Source organism: Synchiropus splendidus, chromosome 1 (genome assembly GCF_027744825.2).
Source record: "Synchiropus splendidus isolate RoL2022-P1 chromosome 1, RoL_Sspl_1.0, whole genome shotgun sequence".
Taxonomy (NCBI): domain Eukaryota; kingdom Metazoa; phylum Chordata; class Actinopteri; order Syngnathiformes; family Callionymidae; genus Synchiropus; species Synchiropus splendidus.
Window position 1 is genome coordinate 41,057,158 of NC_071334.1, and position 21,757 is coordinate 41,078,914.

Below are 21,757 nucleotides of genomic sequence, written 5' to 3' on the forward strand. Positions count from 1 at the left end.
TAGGACATGAAGTCGATCAGGTGGACAGTCACAGAGCGTCTGGTTCTTTCCATTGGCTCGGATGACTTGCTCCTCAATAGGCCAACAGACAGCTCCCAAGACATGTGATGTAATCATTCAGTCCTGTCTTGAGCTTGAGAGAGAGAGATGACTAAGCCAGAAACCAAGTCAATTCCACAAAGCTCGGCTTGACTCCTCTTGACAGTACGCACTCACAATCACACACAAGGAAGGGTGAACACTTAAGGGGAACAAAGCAATAACACAAGAGGAAAAAATAATGGGACTAGGGTGAAACGCGACAAGGCAGACACAACGGACGACGTGACAATACTTTCAAAATAAAACCCGGAAATAACGAATGACTATCAAATCAAACTTAACATACTTGCAGGAACGGAATGAGGCACACACCCATTCATTTGTTTTTTGTGCCCCCATTCATGATGCTATAGATTAAATGTTTGTGACAGCATGAATGAATTGCCTTGCAATGCACAAGTGACATAGGCAACCTTGTGAAACACAGAGATGTGCTTTTACCACTATATTGCCATGAAGTCATGTGATTAGCTGTTCTGGTGAGCCATGACCTAGTTTACCATGTCTACATATTTGTAGGATGTGCCTCTTTGCAGCAACACAGTAAAGGTGGCTCTTAGCCTCTGTTTGGCCTCTCCTGCAAATACATCATACCCATGTTGATATGGGTGCTAATCATAGTAATTCAACTGTACTGTTCATAAGGCACAGGATGAGATGCACCGGTGATCTATATGCTTGTCGAGACGCACTGTTACATACAGTTAGTTGTTTCAGGGAGCTGATACAATATAATATGTATTAAGTACAACCACGATGACTATTGTGCTTAATCCCGCTGTTAATCTTCAGGTGAAGGTCAATGTGCCAGATGTCTGCACATCTGGATATTAGGATGAAAGTGTAGAGCAACTGCCAATCCATTAAGGAATCAAAAATAAAAAACAGCATTTTGGGCAGCTCCCAATAGCATTGACCTTAGACATCCATAAAATAAATAAATGTTCGAAAAGGGTGAACCAGCACCACAATAGGATTTCTTGGTCTAGGGAAAAAAGAAAAAAAAGCAATGCCCTTTATTCTTATTTTTGCCTTTAGTGCCTTTGTTTGTTTGTTGTGATGAAAATATCAAGCTTCACATTCCTCAAAGTCGTCAGTTTTCTCGCAGGTGCTCGCAGGGTTTGAATTCAGTAAAACATTTCAAAGTGATAAAAGCAACTGCAATTCAAAATGCCGGTGAGTTCTTCAAATCAGACAAAAGACGACTCTTTCTTTTTTGGTCCAGCAACCATAGGGCCATTTGAAGAACTGGAATTTGTGTTTAATGTACAGTGTTTCTTTAAGGTAGAATGGTGCTTTGAAATGTTAAAAGGCAAAAAAGAATCTGTTGCCTGACACATCTGACCTCCAAGTCACCTTCCTCCAAGGGCTCTATCGCACAGTATTCTTTTTTAATAAAATCTAACATGCTAACTGAGTAAGGTCACATCCAAATACAATGTTAAATGTTTGCGCTTCCAAAATTATGTCAAGTTAAATGGACTACAAAAATGGATGAAGTGCCAATCTAGTTTCAACGGATACCAATCACAAGCATTTTGAGCAGCAAACTGACTCATGTGTCGTCTTGGTTTGGCTGGAGGCGTGGCCTCAGCTGCTCTGCTGATTGATTGCTGTCATCTATTGGTTGGTGGGTGGGCATGCTGGTATATTGCCAGGTTAACTCTCTCTCATCTTCGCTGGTGCAGGTTCGCGGACTGTGTGTATGATATGGATTTGAGTCGTGTGCTGACGCTGTTTAGTGGGGTGAGCCTGAGCCCCCAGCCTAGTACCTCAGGTACCAAGGACACTGAAGAACGTGTGGGTGGATGGTGCATAGCTGGTGGTCGTTGTGGAGTGGAAATAATTTGCAGCAAAGCTGCTGTTTTGGCCAGCATATTTCATTTTGCTGTGTTGCACTTGGTCTGTCTCCATGCCAGGGCCGACTGGGCATCATTTGTGGAGGTTGATACAGCAGATCCTCATTCAACTCATCCTCTCTCCCATGGCGGCATGTTGATGTGAGGAAAGTGGACTTTTGCATCCTACACTGATGCCAAAAGCAGCCTTGCATGCTGACGCATTGGTTGCTATTGCCGTTGTTGGTAGGATGGAGACATGTTCCTTGACTTAATTGTAAAAATAATACGGTATATGCATTGCGACAAGTGAACAAAGAAAAAAGTGTAGTGGTTGTTATTATTTTTAGATCTTTTTGTCAGGTTGTGTCGTGTGTTTGAATTGTTCACTGCGTGTATTGAGGGTGAAAGCAGTAGCTGTAGTTTTTTGATATCTTTTTTCTGTTTCAATGATCATTTTAAGAGGCTTGGGGAGCGCACACTCCCTGTTGGTCTGGAGGAGGAGGTGCTGCAGCTCAGGGACCTGGTGTTGCAGCTTAAAGCGGACAACGAGCGACATCTACGTGAGCAGGTGACTTCATTTGGGGGCGCACCTTCATCCAGTGAATCGACTGGGCAGGTACAGTCGACTGGCGCCAGCACTAATGTCACAGAGCAATTACTGATTGTACCGAGGTGTCCACTGTTCAATGACAAGTCAGGTATCGAAATTGCTGAATGGTTAGAGGAGGGACAAGCCTGGCCTCGTGCTCTCCACCTGTCTGCTGCAGACGCCCTCTTTATGTCAAGGACAGTTCTATTTGGTACCTAAAAGAAGTGGTTCAGCCAAATGTTAGCCCATTGGGACTACGAAGTGTGGCAATTAAGTGGGAAAGAGAATGTTTACCTGGTGGGCACAAAGCTGGGAAAAGTTTTGGTCATTGGTGTTATGGTTCGATGGGGGATCAAAATCACTCACCGGAACATTTTGGGACAGGTCTCATTAGCTCCCCAGTTGTGTCTCAGTCGTCAGTTCTACTGGTGTGGTTCGGTGTGTGGGCGAAACGGCTGCTGCAAATATCAGGAGTCATGAAAGTAGTGGCTGGCACATAACGGAGTGACTTCCACATCAGGATGCTTTACTTGAACCTGTGTATGTGGTTGTGTGACAACTATACGCTTCTCAATAGCAAGACCAGGAAGGATGAAATTACTCGGCCCTGAATTGAACAGATCACCCGTTTGATCTTAACTCTGGACCTGGTGAGCAGTCCAGCAGAACAACTAGGTTCCTGTCACTGAGTTAGACACGCCAAATAGTTTTTTGTACTCCTTTCAGTTTGAATTTAATCACATGCCTTTCAGTTTGCTTAACAACTTGGTGTGTATGTGCCGCCAGAACCTCGGGCCAAAGTCTCGTGGTCATCCCTCCTTTTAAACTAGTATTTTTAAATTAGTAAATGTATTTGAATCCTACATCAAACATACAGTACATACAACTCTTTCATAGAAACTTGAGCTGAGGGATCAAATTACTACTGCACACTCAGCTTTTTCAGAGACCCATCCTGGATCTGAACTTGGATGTCAGAATCTGTGAATCTCTTCACTGGAGCTGCTGTCACTGAGGTGAATAATGAGATTTCACTTCATGTTAAAATACTAAATACACTAAAACACCAGTACATTCATCTTGGGTCACACATAAACAGTAGTGTTGGGAAGATGATGTTTCATGACACAGTATTGAAGGGTAGATGAGGATTCATGGCACAGTTTTGAAGGATATATGAGGTTTCATGAAACAGTGTCCTGATTTTCAGAGGCCACTAGTTGGCTGCTGTAAAATGTTTGGAATTAAACAACTAACTAACTAGAACCATGTTTCTTCAAACCCGCAACGCTGTTTCATGATACCTAATCTACCCATCACTAAAAAACATAGACAGTGCTCCTCAGATCAGTCTGGGCTTGTGGGGTGTCACATAGGTTCGCTGTTACTTTAACTTTTGTGTTGAAATACATCAACAAAATCTTGCCAAGATGACGCGAGTCATTTTTGTTATAATGAACAAGCATGGTTGTTTAAACTTTAAATGCTTCAGTCACTGATATTGAGTTGAAACCTGACGGGACACAGCGCATTGTCCCATTTGTGTTCTTTGCAGTCCTTGTTGGTGATTCAACATAAACATAACATTTTGTGCAAGACAGTCATTTTTGCAAACATTTTTACGATGAAATTACAAACTTTTAAAATTGATTTTCATGTGAAGCTACTCTATTAGTATGTGATTAGTGATCACTTCAGAAGACAAACTTGATCTGAAGAACCCTTTTAAGGAAGACCAGTTGAGTACTTTGAGTCGCATTTTGCTCAAAATATTTTGGCCATCAATAAAACTGCTACGGTGGAAATGACCTGTAGTCTGTAACACTTCAATTTTGTTCACTGTTTATTACCATGTCAAGCAGGAAACACCAAAGCGACATCATCTCCTTCATCCACAAGGCAAAAGAAGGCCAAGACTTAACCGATAATCTCTCTGTTTTTTTCTTAACGACAGCAGCCTTCATCAGCAGCCAGATAACAGCTGTAATCACCTCTAATCGCTGCAAACTAAAAGGCTCGAGAATAGTCCAACAGATTTGTGAAGTCTATAACAACACATTAAACGAATGACTAGTTAATAGACGGCCGACTGCCTGAGCTGGGTGGATGGAGGATTAGTCCATTAGGAGGTGGTGTTGCCCTCATCAGTGGAGAACAGTGTGTGTGTCAAATATTGCTCGCTCTGCTTGCATGTGTGGTTTAAATGAATGTTTCTTGGCTCTGCATATACTGCATATGAGTTTATTTTGAAAAATGTGCTCCAAGACGATGACAGATGGTGTTTTGTGTTCGTTTGCGTGCGTGGGCTGGTAGTTTTCCATGAGGGCGGTTTGTGAGGGCCCAGCGGGGGAAAGTCTTCACAGATGGGAGGAGTCTGCCAAGGAATGTAGAAAGTGTGTGTGTGTGTGTGAGACACAGAAATGGAGTAGCCTTCAGGTTTCTCTGTGTTGTTTAGATAGGCGGCGAATGTTTAAAAGGAGACTCAATAAAATGGACAAGTGTTGCTGTGCTACTTTCCATCAGTGGTTTTATGGAAGGCAACAGGCAGGATGAAGGAAAAGTAAGCAGGAAGTGGATGTGCACGAGAAGCAAGGCAAGAGGGGAGACAAAGAGCTTGGTTGTTTTTGAGTAGCCGGCGTCCTTTCCAAGGACAAGCAGACATGTGGCCACCATCATGTGAGAAGGCTCCACCTCTCCGTCCAGCCCCCACTTCTCCTCTGTGTGACTTTCTGGAAAACTTTTTTTCTCTTACTGTGTTCAAATATGAATGGGAAAATGTCAGCATTTTCAACAGAAGTTGCCTTTCATTCAATAGGATTTGGCTTCCCTGCTCTGCCCAGAGAAGAGCTGACTTCTCCCATTCTTTCCATTCTCATAAAATCACATTGACTTGTCATGACTCAGCAACAGAAGCACGTGGATATTAATCGTTTTGTGTCATACGAATCAACAACAAACTAATAAAATGAGCTCTTGTGGTGTTGCACATGGCTGTCGGTCTTAAATTCACATGGCTATCTCTTCTGGTCTGTCTACAAACCACTGACAAACTCTGAAGTTCTCCTCCAGAGATTAAGATTGATCCACGCATTCAACAAGGATCAGTACTTGAATTTATCAACTTTACTGCCCTTTTACTTGGATGTGTGAGGGCAGCACTAACCACAGTTTTATCTACTAAGTTAATGTGTCACAGCAGGAGAACATTTTATACTCCACTCTAGACTTACTTATACCTTGACTCTGAAGGTGACCGCTGGTGCAGAAGTCCAGTCCACTCTTGAGAAACAGGTTTCTCAGTAGCTAGGGTAGGTACTGCCAGACAGTGGGAAGTTGACTTGTAAATACCAGCTGCACTCTACAAGGGCAAACCATCGTGTCAAAGAGAACGTTCTGACTGGAATTCTCTCTGAAAAACTGCATGGGGGAAGCCGTCGTCTGTGCACTATGGAGCCCATTGCAACCTTCATGTTATAGGATCAAATATTATCACTGTTTATGATGATAAAATACTTGAACATACTGTTTAATTTTTTTTATAGTTTTGTCTTGAATTATGCTTCATATTTAGGCAAAGATTTTAACTTCTGTTACTATTGTACTCCATGTGTGTTGTATGGTGCCAGATGTATAGGAGTTTGTAAAGATAAAGCTTACTCGGATTCTTGTAGGTTCAAAGAAAAAATGTCACAAATGATAAGAGTAACACAGGAAAACTAACATAAATGTCCTGAAAAATATCAACTGTGCCATGATCATCTCCTTTGGAGGGGGTTGTTAACAGCAAGACGAAGTTTTGAATGATAGCTGCAAAGGACAAGAGTGTCCAGCTGCTTAAACAGGATTGTTAGTCAGTGATGTGAAAAACAGAAAACAAGCTCATGACATACTGAAGCATATTTTAAAATGTCAGATTCTCATCCTGTTTTCTCATCTGTCACCATGAAGTGTCATAAACAGCCAGATATCTACAAGTTTGATGATTTTGGTTCCAGAATTGTTCAGTGATTCTTTCACTTGTTAAGACAAATGTCCCATTCTTATTCTGAACTTGGTAAACACTCATGACAGTAAAGTCATTTGACCTTTGAAAGATAATATACAGGTATCCAGATCGAAAATGTTTTTTTTTTTAAGAAGTGACACATGAGTAGAGAAGGAGTTGTCAAATCTCACACATCTTGGTGAGTAGTGGTGATTACAGTACAGAGTGACCCGACACGCAGAAATACACAAGTGTATAAGTGGTTCAGACTTTTAATGAAGACTAACGTTGACATGATTTGTAGACACACTAGCTCTTATAGTATATAAATATAAATAAAATGGCAAGGACATTCATGAACAATCACATGACTCAACAGGTGAAATACCCATTGCAATTGTTCCATTAATTATTCATTAGCTATTATTATCTCTATTAATTCACAGACTAAAAGATATCAGTTGCACATTAACCAGAGCTGTTTATGTCGTTTACATAAGCAGACATCTTTGAACTCCATTGTTCTGTGCTCTCAGCATCTGAACGCAATGAGACAGAAAAGGTCACTTTCAAAGACTGGTCGAGGGTTAAAACTGAAAAACTTTGTATGCAACTGAAGCACTTTTTTTAATTCATTCTAACATCGAGAGCGTCTTTCCTCCTTCTCTGCCTAAAGATTACCAGTGACCTTTAACGCTTTGCGAGAGCTTTCTGTTATCTGTCAGGGGCCGGAAATGTGAAAAAGCAGCTCAGGTTTGACTGCTGCAGTCAAGCGGGGTGTATCAGGGTGGGCAGTTTACTAGACCATTGTGCTCAGATGAGACCGGCGCACCAGAGTGAAGACGTTAAAAGAGGAAGTGACTTATTGTGTAGTTTCATAATGTGGATGTTCAGTTGTGCATGCGGAAACACGTGGTAAACTTCTGACTGTTGCAATGTTATTTCGGTTGCTGAACTCACTTGTTGATTTTGGATATCAGTGTCACAATTTCCCTTCTTATCTTCACATTTTTGTTCATGGACCTGCATAGCTTTTAGTATTTGATTGACACTGCCCTGCATTTGTGAGGAATAATTTCCTATTTTTCCTATTGAAAAATAGGAAATGGCTACACTGACGATTTGGTTGAAACATTTTGGTGGAAATAAAGGGCTTCAGGGTTCTAGTGAAGGAAACAGTAATTTCCTTTCTTTCACGTTAACACTGAATGAGCTGTTTCCACCAGATGACCTATGGAAGTCATTTTTTAGCTGCTTCATCTGTTGTCCTGTAAAAGAAGGCCCTTTGTGTTTGGTTGTGTCTCTACATATGGCATTACAGCTGTGTGCTTTAAATATGTATTTAGTCCATCCGGATTTGAATCATGTAATTTTCCTTGAACATTGTGAGGACAAATGGATACATTTTGCTAAATTGTAGTTGGTGTTGCCCATTTACCATGACACCACGGCACATCTTGAAACCTGCTTCAATCAGCAGGAAATAGAAACCTAAAAACAGTGGAAACTTTAGCGTGGTTAGTCTTGCCATTTCATTCACTATTGAGGTTCTAAAACACTGTTCAGAAATCAGTGAAACAATGCAGCAGTAAGGGACAGGAATTATAAATAAATACCTAATTATCGCAACTCTTAGAAGATTATCTGACGAGAGAATCCTTATATCTGTGGTGTGTTGACAGTGACTTTGTCCTGATAATTATCTCAGTATTTAAGACCAAGCATCTTGTGTAGTGTGACTGCCGATCCCGAAGTGTGATTCAGAATGGAGCCCATTAAGAAGCGATCTAACAGACAAACAATGAAGCAAAGTTTTGGGATTCATTGAATTAAGCTTACGTAAATATTGCTCCAATCTGCAGCAGTACTGACCTTGTCTGATCAAGCGCATTTTAGGTCCGCAACCCACCTGCCACTACATGAAAAAGATTCTTCCTGGTCAATTCAGTACGAAAAACTAAAGTGTTTTCAGAGAATTATCAACGTTTTCATGTATCCACACTCCCCTGATCAGTGAGCACACAATGCAGCAAACGTGTTTAAATGTGATCCTGTCATTTATATGCATACATTGTCAAGTACCCACTGCTTAGTCCTGTTCAGGGTTGCGGGGAGTACGGGAGCTTATCCCAGCAGTCACTGGGCGAGAGGCGAGAATGCACCCTGTCCAGTCCATCGCAGGGCACACACACACCATTCACACATGCACATCTAAGAGCTATTTAAGTCCAATTCACCCAGTGAGCATGTCTTTGGGTTGTGGGAGGAAACCAGAGACCCGGGAGAACACGGGGAGGTGCTAACCACTAGGCTGCTGTGTTGCCCTGTATCATTTAATTATGATGATTTTTCTTCTTTTTCTCAAGATTCTTCCGGTTAAAAATGCATTGTGTTGTGATCCTTGTGCTGGATCCACCTCCACACCTTGGAGAACCTTTCTGCATGAGCTGCCCTTCATAGCCACTCGCAATAAAAACATGAGTATCTTCAACTCTGACACTTGTAGCTCTGCTTCTCCTTCACTGGCTGTGGTTCCATGCTGAGCATAGCTTGACTAAGGCAATAGCTCGATTAACCCGCTGAGTCCGATTGCTTCATGGTCAGCCGGTATACATGCAGTGCATATAGGTGGAATTGTAGGTAATGCACTTCCATGACGGCCGCCACTTCAGCTCTTCAGTCCTTCTGGGTTCCTATGACCGTAGAGGAAAAGCAAGGAGTCGGTACAGACTGCTGTATTGAACTCTGTCGACTCTGCTGACTGATTAACTAGTTTAACTTTACAGGTTCAGAATCAGATTCACCATCAGGGAGTTGTCTTCATCGTCAACACGTTTCCTTCGGCAAGTTTTGGGAATGGAGATTGAAGATTGTGTTGTCTTTGTATTCAACAATGATCGATGTACAGAGTCACATTTTAGATCACCGGTGTGGGCCTCGACTTACTCAGCAACCATGCTAGCGGTTGCTAACGTGGTGGTAATGTTGTCTCCTTAAACCAACAAATCACATCTTCTTTTTTCTTGTGGCAACTAACAATCAAAACGACCTGAGTGAAAGAAGTTGAAGACAAATCTGCAGATCATCGTTGTGGTGAGTTTCAAAACACAGCTGATATCAGGTTTGTCATGTGTTCACCGCAGACATCAGCTTAGACTGAGGAACATACATACAGCATTAGGGTACAGACACAACTTCTCGATTGTAAACAAGGTTATTAGAAATCATTAGACTGTGATTAGTCTATGAGCTTGTTTACTTCCACCGCTGAAGCTCACACAGCCAAACTTCACCCGGTCCAGTTATAGTCCAGCTAGCCACTCAGCTACATGCTAGCTTAGTCCAGCTACTAACCATCCAGGTCGTGTTGAGACGTTCCAATTTCTCTCCAGTAGTTGGACTAAGCTATTTACATGCATTTTAAAAGGCCGAACTTAGCCGGACTAAGGCAATAATTTGGTTTTCTGGGCCATCATGTGATCACAATCACTGTGTCAGAGCTATGACATCATGGCCTTCCTGCACGTTTTCCTTTTTTACACGTGTATCCTGCCATGCTTCCACTAACCTTCATTCCTCTTCTCTCTATGGAGAGAGCAATCGTCCGCTTCTCGTTAACCACGTCCATCATGTTCTTCCATTGCACTCTTCACCACTATGCTATTCCTATACAGTTTACTGTCACTATGACCATCACCCTTGTTCCTAAGTTGGTACAGTAACATGTTTCCTGCTACTATCAGGCATCTCCTCAGTCAGGATCAGGTGTAGGAAATGACTTCCACAAAGGGTTGCAGCTCAGCACTGAGGGTCCTATCACCAGTATGGATTTAGCATGCTGGGTTAACTTTCATCTGGAGTGCGAACAATGGCACACTAGCAATGAGCAGTGCCTGGACACATGGGTATTGCCATTGTTGGGTCCGGCATGTCACACACAGCAGCAGACAAAACTAAACAACACAGAAAGCTCAGCTATAGCAGGAGCTGCCAAAGTGGCGCCACTTGTACAGGCACCTTGTTCTTTTATTTTCTCTCTTTTAAAATTTGTGCATAGTGTTAGACAGAAAAAGACAGTCTAAAGTTTCAGAAAAGGCTATGGATTTGGGACAAACCTTATTGTCACACATTAACACACTAATTGCCAGGGTAACAGTAAATGTATGCGTTCTCAACACTCTACATCTTGCTCCACTTGCTGCTGAAACAGGAGGCGTGTATGTAGAGGTTTAACCGGTTCTAATTTGTCGCTTTGCAACAATATATTGGTGGTTGTGCATCATAGATCTTTATCAGTTACAATTGTCAACAAAACCAGCCGATTCCGGTAATGTTTACTTAAGCTGAGTGGAGAGGTGACAAGGCGAGCTGGCAGGAGGCGGGAAGACGAAATAATGAGAGAGTCACAGCACTGCCAGCCAGTGGATCAACAAAGAGCTTCTGTGTCTGCTCAGGCCGTCTGTCACGCACAAAACTGCTGTGCCCTGCACCAACCAGATGTAAGCTCCTGTAGTCAGACAGATATTCTCCTCTTGTTTCATCAGTCTGACTCTAAAAGTAGGATGGGTGGTTTCGACAAACTCTGTGATGAAATTGCTCAAAAGTTGGGTGAATAACGCTGGTGCTAGACTTATGAGGCTTCTTGAAGCAGTGTCTTAATTTTCAGAGCTGTGTAGGTGGTGTTCCGTTTAAAAATGATGTGATGTCATTGAAGCGGTTGTTAAATCCCATGATTTTAGGGTAATTTGAAAATGTCGACATTGTTTGTCAACCGTATTAAGCCCACTTGGTCACTGACTGAAATAGCATTTCTATTTAACATCGCAGTCATCTCAGAAATTCACCATTTATCACCATAAGTTCATGGAAAATAGCACGGTGGAAGTGATTGCAGCTCTTCAGAGGATGCCAATGGGAAGGCAGCTGGCCTTGACAACATCCCAGACTTTCAACTGGACCAGTGTTCTTCAACCAGTGTGCTGTAAGAAATGGTCAGGTGTGTCGTAGGAAATTATGCAAGTTCACCTCATTGGTCTGGAGCTAGAGTGTGATATGACCACTTGACGATTCCGAACGATTACAATGTATGACGTTTAGATTGTACACAATTGCACTTTGTGATACCACATACAGAGCAAACAAGCTGCTAAAAGCGCAACTTTGAGTTGTTTTTTTTAAACCAAATGCATCTCTGTCTTAACCACACACCTCAGCAAAACAATGGCGCGTTCCTTGTCTGACCGGTGATGCCGAAGACTTTTGCCCTGCAGAGCCAACAGAGCTTACGTTACGTCTCACTTCAATCCTTTATTTACAAAGTGAAGGATTAAACTGTTCAGTGGATGATGTTCATCATGAAGATTGTTGAGGCCAGGCTAAGAGCAGAGCCAGTCCACCACAAGCTCCTTTCGGTCCACAGGCTGATGAGGTCTCGTTCAAGAGTTCCTCCTGGATGAAAAAGTCAAAAACAACCGAAAGAGAACAGTACCGAGTACAGAGCGTGCTGGTATTCAGCATCTTTATCAATAGTCCCCCACGTATAAATATCACTTGTCCATGATCTCATATGCTGAGAACCAACATCAGCCAAGATGATGAGATGATGATCGCAAATAAGAAACTTGTATTCATGTTGTTGGTGTGTCATCTGATTGTTTGCTAGATGGAACACCAATTTCCATGGGAAAAGTGACACCAACTCACATCTCTTTCTCATTCCAATAATTGCTACAGTAATCCACCAACAGATTAGAGGGACACACCAGGTCTCTGACTGTGTGTGTGTGCTCAGTCCGAATGCTACATGGATCACACCGTTTCCTCCAGCCTAGACATGGTGACAAGCTTTGAAACTGCCAGTAATCCAAATCCAATTGACAGTGCTCAATGTAGAGGAATGAATCTAATCTGGCTGAGAAACTTGTGTCACTTGTGCCTAACTTGGCTGGAATCCACTGGCTTCATCAATCAGCTGCACAATCGCTGTTCTGACGCAGAGAGGAGTTTAATATCGACTCTGCTGTGATACCATGCTTCAGTTTTGTAACTTTGCTTATCAAGTTCATTTTCTAATACAAGTGTGTTGTTTTGCAGTCCGTCTTCATGGTTATCTGGATTTTAAATGCGGTTGGACCTTGAAAGATAAGAGATGCAGGTCACAACATTACTGCTGATAGCTTTACTGTATTACTAAAATGTTGATGTCAATCCCTTCATGTCACACACATCTACCATCAGCAAGTGTTTCTGTTTGATACAAGACCTGCATTTGGATACAACTATTAACGAAACTACCCTTCTTTCACTGAGTTGTTGACTGGTCAGTTATTGATTATACACTGAAAAAAATACATTTAACATTGCCTTAAAATCATGTGCATGGATGCAGGTTTCCAATCCACCAACCCAAGTTCATGTAGGTATCTTTTGTGAATATCATTTTAAATATAGTTAAAAATGTCACAATAATCAATTTAAATAAAGTACATTTTAAAAAGTGATAAAGCAAATTATAGCCTTTGATCACCTGATATCATGACGGCTGAATTACTACTAGCTTTCAAGAATAGACGTGCACTTTTTGGTACCCCTACTTTTTCTTATGAGAACTGTCTGAGCAGTTTTTCTACATGGCAATGATATTTTTCAAAGACCTTAAGAGGTGAGTGTTTAGTGTACCCATACACACAAAAATATTGCCTGCTTAGTTTGATCCTTCATTAAATCTCGCATAATCCAAGCCTCATCTTATGGAGCATGAATCTGAGATTCAGATCCATCTTTAGCTTGCCACGAAAACAAGGATACGCCCTCATTTTTACTACAGAGGAAGCAGTGTTTGTGTCTTCATTAAGTGTTTGAAAGTGCAGTGTAATAAGTGTCATTGGTTTGCAAGCAGCACATAATGCTTTTCGTGAGCAAATGATATTTTGCAGCTTCATCTTTCTGAAGAAGAACACTACTTTTGAAAACACTTCATGTACCTGTATATTGATGAAAGAACCTTTGTTCCACTTGATGACCTTCAGTCTCATACAAACACCTCTGTACGGAATTTGGTGCCCTTGTGTGAGAAGTGTTGAGTGTTCTTGAGCTCTAAGCGATTCTGAATTATAGCATTTATGTATATATATAATGTATTGTAATGTCTTGATTGCCAGGCTTCATTAAAGTCACATGTCTTTCAGCAAGGATTTGTAGTCACTGTCGATGTGAACTCTGCTGTCCACGGAGTTTTGTGGAGTATTTACACAAGGAGTAATCCGCTGTTGTTGCTGAAGATTCACATTCTGGACTCTCTTCACTGAATTGCATTAGATGTCAGTTGGTGTTTATAACTCCTTATGTGGCTGTCCTCCTTACTGAAAAGAAAGTCACAGTGACTCAAGACACAAAGCTTTTGAGGGGTTTTAAATAGCAATTTACACATTGTTTCATACAGAGTGAAAGAACCATCATCCCATGGTTTACCTACCACCAGTATGGATTTAGCATGCTAGGTGCATGCTACCAACTGCCCATAGCGTCAGGATATGCCGCAGACGACAGACCATGTGCTTCAATTGAAAACCTAATGCATCAAGATTCAAAGCTTCAGGCTGGCTTTGGCGTCAATGTAGGATGCAAAAGTCTTTCAAATGTTGACAAACTCTGCAGACCGGTCGGTGCCTGGTGACTGCATGGACAACATCACCCCTTTTACATGAACTAAGTGTGAAGCATTCACCACAAAAACCATCAAAACAACATAGAATGGGCACAATTTGTTCCAAGTGAGATCGAATAATTGTAGTTATGAAGCAAGCAGACGCAACAAATGTAAAAGATTTGTCTCGAAATTCTCCAAACTAGGATGTCTTTGGCCTAAATTGAAAAGAAGCTTGCAAGTTCGTCTCAAAAATAAATATGAGATTGTGATAAAAATCAAAACATTTATTCAAAATAAATATTAAATATAATATACATTGCCCATTCCTTTCTGGAGACATTTTATAGGAATATTTTTTCTGCCATTTGTGTCAATTGCTAAAATATTTTCTCAAATTGACTGATAAGCTCAATCGCGTCTGAGGTGTGCCTCAGGATTTTTTCAATGAACAATGTGTGACGTAGCGTAAAAAAGGTTGAAAAACACTGCATTAGACAAGACCTTGCTTACATGCATGTTGAGAGGGTGGGTCACAAGATTACACGACACTGGCAGCTACTTCCACGTGAGCAAATTGTAGCAAGAGTACCCCATCAGCGGCTGGATCGAGCCGAAGTGGTGATGAAAAGCCTGGAAGACAGGAATGACCAGTTCAGCGGGGAAGGCGTAAAGATAGAACTTGCACTCCAAATCACGACAGAGGGCAAATTGGAAAAATTTGGCTGGTTGCAGGTTCACCTGGTCCTAACGCTAACCAGAGGCAGAGGGAAGGAATATATACTGTATCTATAGTCTAGATGTAGAGCAGGGGTTACTAACATGGTAGACGGTAGAGACCAAGGGAGTAGACCATGGGCCGTAAAAAAAAATAAAAATAATAATTAAAATGTGATTGCCATCTTATTCGATTTTGTGATTTGTTTTTTTTTTTTTTGGTTACACCATTAGTAATGTGAAAACTCAGCAATGAGACAAGTATTTGAGAGGAATGTCATTTATCATCCATTGTTCATTATGATTTCAGAAGTGTGTACTGAACCAATGGCAGCTCTTGGAGTAACTTGCGGTTGCTATATGGTTGGTGACCGCTGAGGTACAGTCACATACGACAGTAGTTCCATGATCATTTCAGCCATGAAGTGGGCTTATGGCATCTAAATATGGTGGAAATGCTAAAATAATCCAATCTTTGTAGCTACACTGACAACCAGCGGCAACAAAGACAGGGCAAACTCTATGCTCCACATGCTCAGAACACTGTCCCTGTGAGCTGTACAAGATGCATAATTAGGGAAAAAGGAAGATGAATCATAACGTATCATGAAGTGAATAACACTGCAAATGATCTTCACTTTTTTTAATCCTCAAAATATTTTGTGTATAAAATAGGTGAAGTAGATTTAATTGAGAATATGAATGATAGTCATTTGAATTCACACACACAGAGTGCTTGTGCTTTGCACCACCACAGTAGTAGAAGGAACGAGTTGACGCACATTCTCCCTGCACATTATCTTTGTCACATGAGAGACACTATGTTCTATTTTTTGTTGAACAGAAGAAAGATAAGGGAAGTCCAACTGATTATAGCTTTAAACAAAGTCAAGGATCATTAGGAATAGAAGGAAAATGAAAAGCTGTATTTATCAATTGTCTTCATGTAACTTTAGCCATAAACAAATGTGTTCTATGATGATTAGTTAAGTGACTTGACTATACAGAACAGTGTTGAAATAGTCGTGCATTTAGTTCAATTTTTTGTATTTCCAATTAGATTGGTACTGCATCCGGTGTGACGGGGGGAAAAACAAGATGTTTGAAATCAGTATCCCAGTTTGGAATCTCACACACAAGGAGTCTTTCTTGTCAGACTGTGAGGGCATCAATAAGTGTCCAGCTTCCGCCAGTCAGTAAAATAGTTGCCATCGGTTTGACTATTAAACATTTTTAAAGCAAACACAGAGGAAAACATTTACAGCAGAACATTGTTTCATTAAAACATAATTGGACACCATTTATATATGAAGCATGTCAATGGCCCATCATTAAAAAACGTGGAAACTATTCCATACATAGAAAATAAACAGTCAAACTGATTGCGGTGTCATAACATAATAATTCACTTTAGTTGGTAGCTCAACAACAAACTTTAAGAGTGCGAGCTAATTAGAAAGTTGTACTTGAACTAGGGACTAGTTATGAACATAAAACTATTTAGTATATTAAGTAAAAGGTTTTTTTTGTTTGCAGTATCCCTGATCTACCTGATGTGTTGGATAGGCCTTTCAACTACTCTAAACTGGCGTTTTCACTCACTGGATCTGATGATTTTTTTTATCGTTTCTCTGTCTCTTTGCCATCCTTGTCCTCAGTTCCTAGCAATTTTAGCTTCGAAGCGCTGTTTATTATGCTACTTAGCTAGCAAAGCAATAAAGCAAGTCTCATATGCATAAAGACTTGTGCCATCATTGTCAGGGTTAGGGTTCGGGTTAGTACAGTGCACTGTCATCTACAGGCCGAGCATGTGTACGTTTTGGGTAGTTAAATTTGTGAATCCAGTCTGAAACAGCTCACCAGGAAAAATATTGCATTTACTTTCACACCTTCACACATCTTTTTTAAGACTGGGCACATTTGGTTCATTGAAAAAATCATGAGGCACACCACCAAAGGAACCAAACAGTCTAACCTTTTTCTTAATTTGTGAGACTCTTTGGCTGCTGACACACTGCTGACTATTTGCAGAAACCAATTGCAGAAAATACTTTTATAGTTTTCTACAGAAAGGGGCGGGCAATATGACAAAATATACCATGATTTATTAATTTAATCTAATCTCACAAGTATTTTTATGTCTAACTTGCAGGTTTCTGACAATTTAGACCCAAGTACTTCTAGTTTATAAAATTACCAGACGAAAGTGTAACATTCTTTGCCTTATCTTCCTTCATAACTCCAATTATTCTTTATCTCTTCGCATTTTGGAGCGATTTTCTATCCTGTATTGAAAGAATCTGATTGACTCCATGTAATCTTCTCATGTTGGTAGATCGTCAACACATTCCAATTGTTCCCACAGCACTTCTGACACTTTCCCATGGCACACCGGTTGGAAAACACTGTATTGAATCTCTATAGCTGTATATTGAGACACATTGAATTTGAGATCTGTTTCTTGGTTTTAAGGTGATATGCAATGGATATTTAATGCAAGGTCATATGCAAGTTTTAAGTATATTATCACTTAGACCTTGAGATGTTGGGTATGACGTGATATTGCAGAGTAGATGTCGGGGGAATTGCAAAAGCAAATTTAATTTTGTTTGTGGTGGTGGTTGGGAAACATTACGGTTGACTTCACAGATGTTAACATTTAACAAAAAAGGCTGATGATTGAGCACAAATATAGTTTCCACCATTGTCATGAGAAACCTCTGTCTTGTCCTGCATGTTGGCACCTTCAACATTACACTGTCAGGTACAGTAGTTTGTGGTATTTCAGGGTTGACTGCCATGGTATTCACTGTCATTAAAAAGGTCACGTTCTGCATGTGTGCTTACGCACCCAAATTATTTAGGCATTATGGGAATGTTTTGGGCAAAACAAATGTCTCGACCACATGTTCTGTTTTGTAAATCTGCGAGGGATCTCTGAGCAGACTGGGATTTCCTCAGTGTTAATCCACTCATTCCTGCTGCCAAAGAAACTGGGTGAGGTTGCTGATCTTTAAGAAGACAGAGGTAGTTGTATTACCTCAAAGACGTTAGGGGCACAAAACACTCTCTTATCTGAGCTCTTTGAAATAAAAGGCAATTCAAATTTTAATTGATTTCAGTTAAGCCTCAAAGCTTTTTAATTTTTATTTTTTCCTGGCTTTGATAAAGCTCTGTTCTTATATTCTGGTCATGCTAGATCTTTCCCTTCAGTGTCTCTGGAACACCCACCCCCCTGCATAGTTTGGTGACTATAAACAGTTGGAAGTTTACTACAAACACACAACAACCCCCACAAAGAATTCGGGTCAACAAGGACGTCCGTTCCTCCCCCGTTCAGTTTCGACGATAAGGGGTGAGAGTTTGGTTTCTAAGGAACTTTCAGGGTCAATAAAAGTCTCGACCTCAGTTTCCATTAAATTACAATTACATTTTGTGACCTATTTAAGCTTGTGTTACATTTGCAACCTTCTGCTCCACAAAACATCTCCTGAAGGAACATAATGAATCACTCATTCACCAACTCCTTGTTAAACTTTACCACAAATCCTCTTGTTCAATGTAATCAGCTTGAGGGGTAATTGTTACCACATCCTGCTTTAGAGAGTTATTAAGTTGCCCGACTTGTAGCAACATAAATGGAAAAGTTTTGCAGAAATTCCATGAGGCAATCGTTCCAAAATAAGTGCCAGTGTATAAATACATACCGTCATGCACGAGTACCCTTCATTGAGTAAGAGTAATGACACTTCTACAGAAAGGGGTGGGCAGTATGTCAATATATATATCATGATTATTTATTTACTTTAAATAACTGTTTTGATTTTATCACTTCTCTTTTGCATGATTTTATTGTTGTTTTGAGTTTTCAGACAAATCCTTAGCAACTTGTTCAATTGTATCAATAAAGTTTTGAAGTGAGATGTCACATTAGCCATTAGCTCTGTTAGCGCTGGCAGTTTTAGCCTTGCGGGTCTGACAAGGAACACTCCATCGTTCTGTCATGAAAGTGTGTCATCAAATTAGAGGCGCATCAGGTTTTAGAAAAAATGTGAGCGAATCCATATAATCTCCTCACGTTGGTTGCTGATCAACACATTCTAATTGTTAATGATTTCACGGTAAAATAAATTATAACAGCCTGTTGCTGAGGAACCAGTGGTCTCAATTTCAGGAGCCCCCAAAACTCATTGTGCTCCATCAAGTGCTGGTGCTTTAAATGGCTGGAGCCTTTTAATGTGCTTCCCTGCAGAGCATTATCCCGTGCGTGTGCTGCAGGATGCAAACTTTAAATGATAGATAGGCAAGCGTCACAACCCGCGGCGCTTCATCAGAATGTCAGCTGTCACACATGCTTGCTTTTTGTGATCGCCAATACCAGGTGGTGACGGCATTCACTGATCGGTGGCCGTTCGATTGGCGCACCCCTACTTCTTTGACATACAGCACCTTGCTATTCAAAAATACCTTATGTTTAAAATATTGTTTTACCGCTAGTCATAATGTAATTGTATTGCAAGTACATAAATGCTTACATAAGTTCTCCAATTAATGTATAATTAATGTCAATAATTATATTGACATAATTTATATTTATAATCATTATATTGTGTAATGACAAAAAAATTCCATGTTCAAAAGAAAACCCAAAAGATTGATCAACAAATACAAAACGGTTTCCCAGGTGCTTCTTTCACCTAAGATTGCCATAGAAGAATGGGCCAGCTTAATTTTCATTTAAATACATATATTCTAATCTAATTTAGCTAATTACTGAAGTGTAATTATGTACGAAAACAGTCACTAGTGCTGATCAAAGACCTCTGGCATTCACATTTAGGTTCATATTAAGGTCCATCAGAGCACAAATTAGTGCTTTTGGCTTTGCAGTGTTTCTTTTGACCCTGCTTCGATCCTGCTTTTAGCTCATAAATGTCCCACTTGAAGTGGAAAAACAGCACAGCTTAGCTCCAAAAATGGGGTGATACTTGCTTGCAGTGCAATAATAAATGATTTCCTTCTGGCGTTCTATGAGATTATGCAGTCAGCACACGAAGATTTGTTTAAACTTTGGAGGACAAAATGGGAGATATTTTCCACTCATACATTAGTCATAGACAGAATGTGGATCACAATAGAAACGTCCTTACAAACCTAAGACATCTTACAAACTGCCAATGCTGTGATAAAGTTTACTTTTGTGCTTGACAAGTCTCAAGTTTAATGCCGTGCACAGTAGAGGTTTGAAGTAAAACAGAGACTCTGTGAACTAAATAAAACTTAACTGCTGTTCAGGAGGAGAACTCTATGATCAGAAGAAATTCTGCATTGACGGCAAGACACCTTGATGTAGCTGTATACGGTGGCAAAGAAAATTGCCTCCACTGACGATTTCAAATTTACTTAAAAGTAATCAAAACAACTTAATTTCCGCTGATGTCATCAGCATTGCCATCATCCTGACTCATTTAGAATAAAGGCGACCTAAAAGTCCGACAGACTTATGAGATATTACTAAAACCATGGTATTTCAAAAGAGGTGACAACATATGGCACAAGCCCTATTTTTAGCCTCAGTGGAACCTTCTCATTCCTAAATACAAAGGCCAAAAATATCTTGGTATTGTTGTGAGCATGATTAAAGTCAAAGGAGGAAAGAAAATATGAATGAATGATGAATGGCACTTTCCAATAAATGGTGTTTTGGCTCAATTAATTTTCTTTCCTTGAGAGGCAGAGCTAGAGCCCCTCCCCTCACCCCACTGAATCACAGATGAAGTCAGACTCTCTTGTTCTCTCTTGGATTGTCATATCTTGCAAAATATTTTCTGCCGTCGGTATGTCTTTGTGTGCTGTCTGTGACAGTTGCTGGTCTCAAGAAATCTTTGGCTAAAAACTATTTGAGGTCAAGCATGTCCCAGTGTATCCCAGGACTGACTTTGCAAATCATTTATCTCCAGTTAAAACTTAGACGTGAACAGTTTCATACATGACTTTTGGCAATATGAAGACGTTGTGATTGTGGACATCTATTCAAAATGTTCATCATGTTTTATTGGAGCAAATTGATTGAGACCATCTGTTGGATCCAAATTCCGACTTTGACAGGTCAGATCCATCCTAGTTAGTTCCACTCCTTCACTTCACACACTGTTGAATGATGCAGTTCCCAGCACTCTGCATGAACACCCCATTCATTCCGAACTACACCACCCAGATTATGATACCTATAACTTTTAGAAATAACTATTTTCAGCAGAATATATTGTATGTAGTAAAAGACGGTTGATGCTTGTCTTTGTTGGCAAGAACAGTTATCTGATGGGTGACTATGTTTTGATGTGAAGCGAGACAGTTTGTACAGTCTTGTGCTTCTATTTGTGTCCTGAGTTCCACATCAAAGATCCTTTTACTACTGTGACTCATAAAACAGTGATTTAGAGATAGAACACCAAGTTCCTGTTGAGAAGTGGCTCCAAGTGGAAACTTGAGTCGCCCTCATTACCCCTAAAATACACTGGAATATGCAATTAAGTTGTTCGATTTGGGGCTTGTCCGCAACAGAGGGCCGTTATTAATCTCACTACCAGTTTAAGTAGTTGTTTTTGTTTTCCCTCGGGTAATTTATGACCAACAATGTAAACATTCATTTATTTCAGACAAATGTGACGAAAAATTATTTTTTTTAAATAACTCTATATATTGTGGCTCTTTGCATTTTAACACACCATACTCAGGGTTTTATATTGAAGATAGAGACCCAGACATTTGCGCCAAATTTTGCGTGCATTTTAAATAAATCACATTCAAAAATCATTTGCAAATGTTGGGTTGGAGGATTAGCTTAAGAGAGCTGAGAAGGCCTCTCACAACAACCC

General features: G+C 40.4%; 1 protein-coding gene across 1 annotated transcript in view; it reads left to right on the plus strand.

The window, feature by feature from the left end:
- Nucleotides 1-1,257: 1,257 nt before the first annotated feature.
- Nucleotides 1,258-21,757, plus strand: part of LOC128752588 (sodium/potassium-transporting ATPase subunit alpha-1) — a 38,524-nt gene continuing 18,024 nt past the window's right edge. Inside the window, exons 1-2 of the mRNA XM_053853958.1 lie at nucleotides 1,258-1,278; nucleotides 2,404-2,511. Coding sequence (XP_053709933.1) covers nucleotides 1,273-1,278; nucleotides 2,404-2,511 — 114 coding nt within the window. The 5' untranslated portion in view covers nucleotides 1,258-1,272. The remainder of the gene's footprint in view (nucleotides 1,279-2,403; nucleotides 2,512-21,757) is intronic.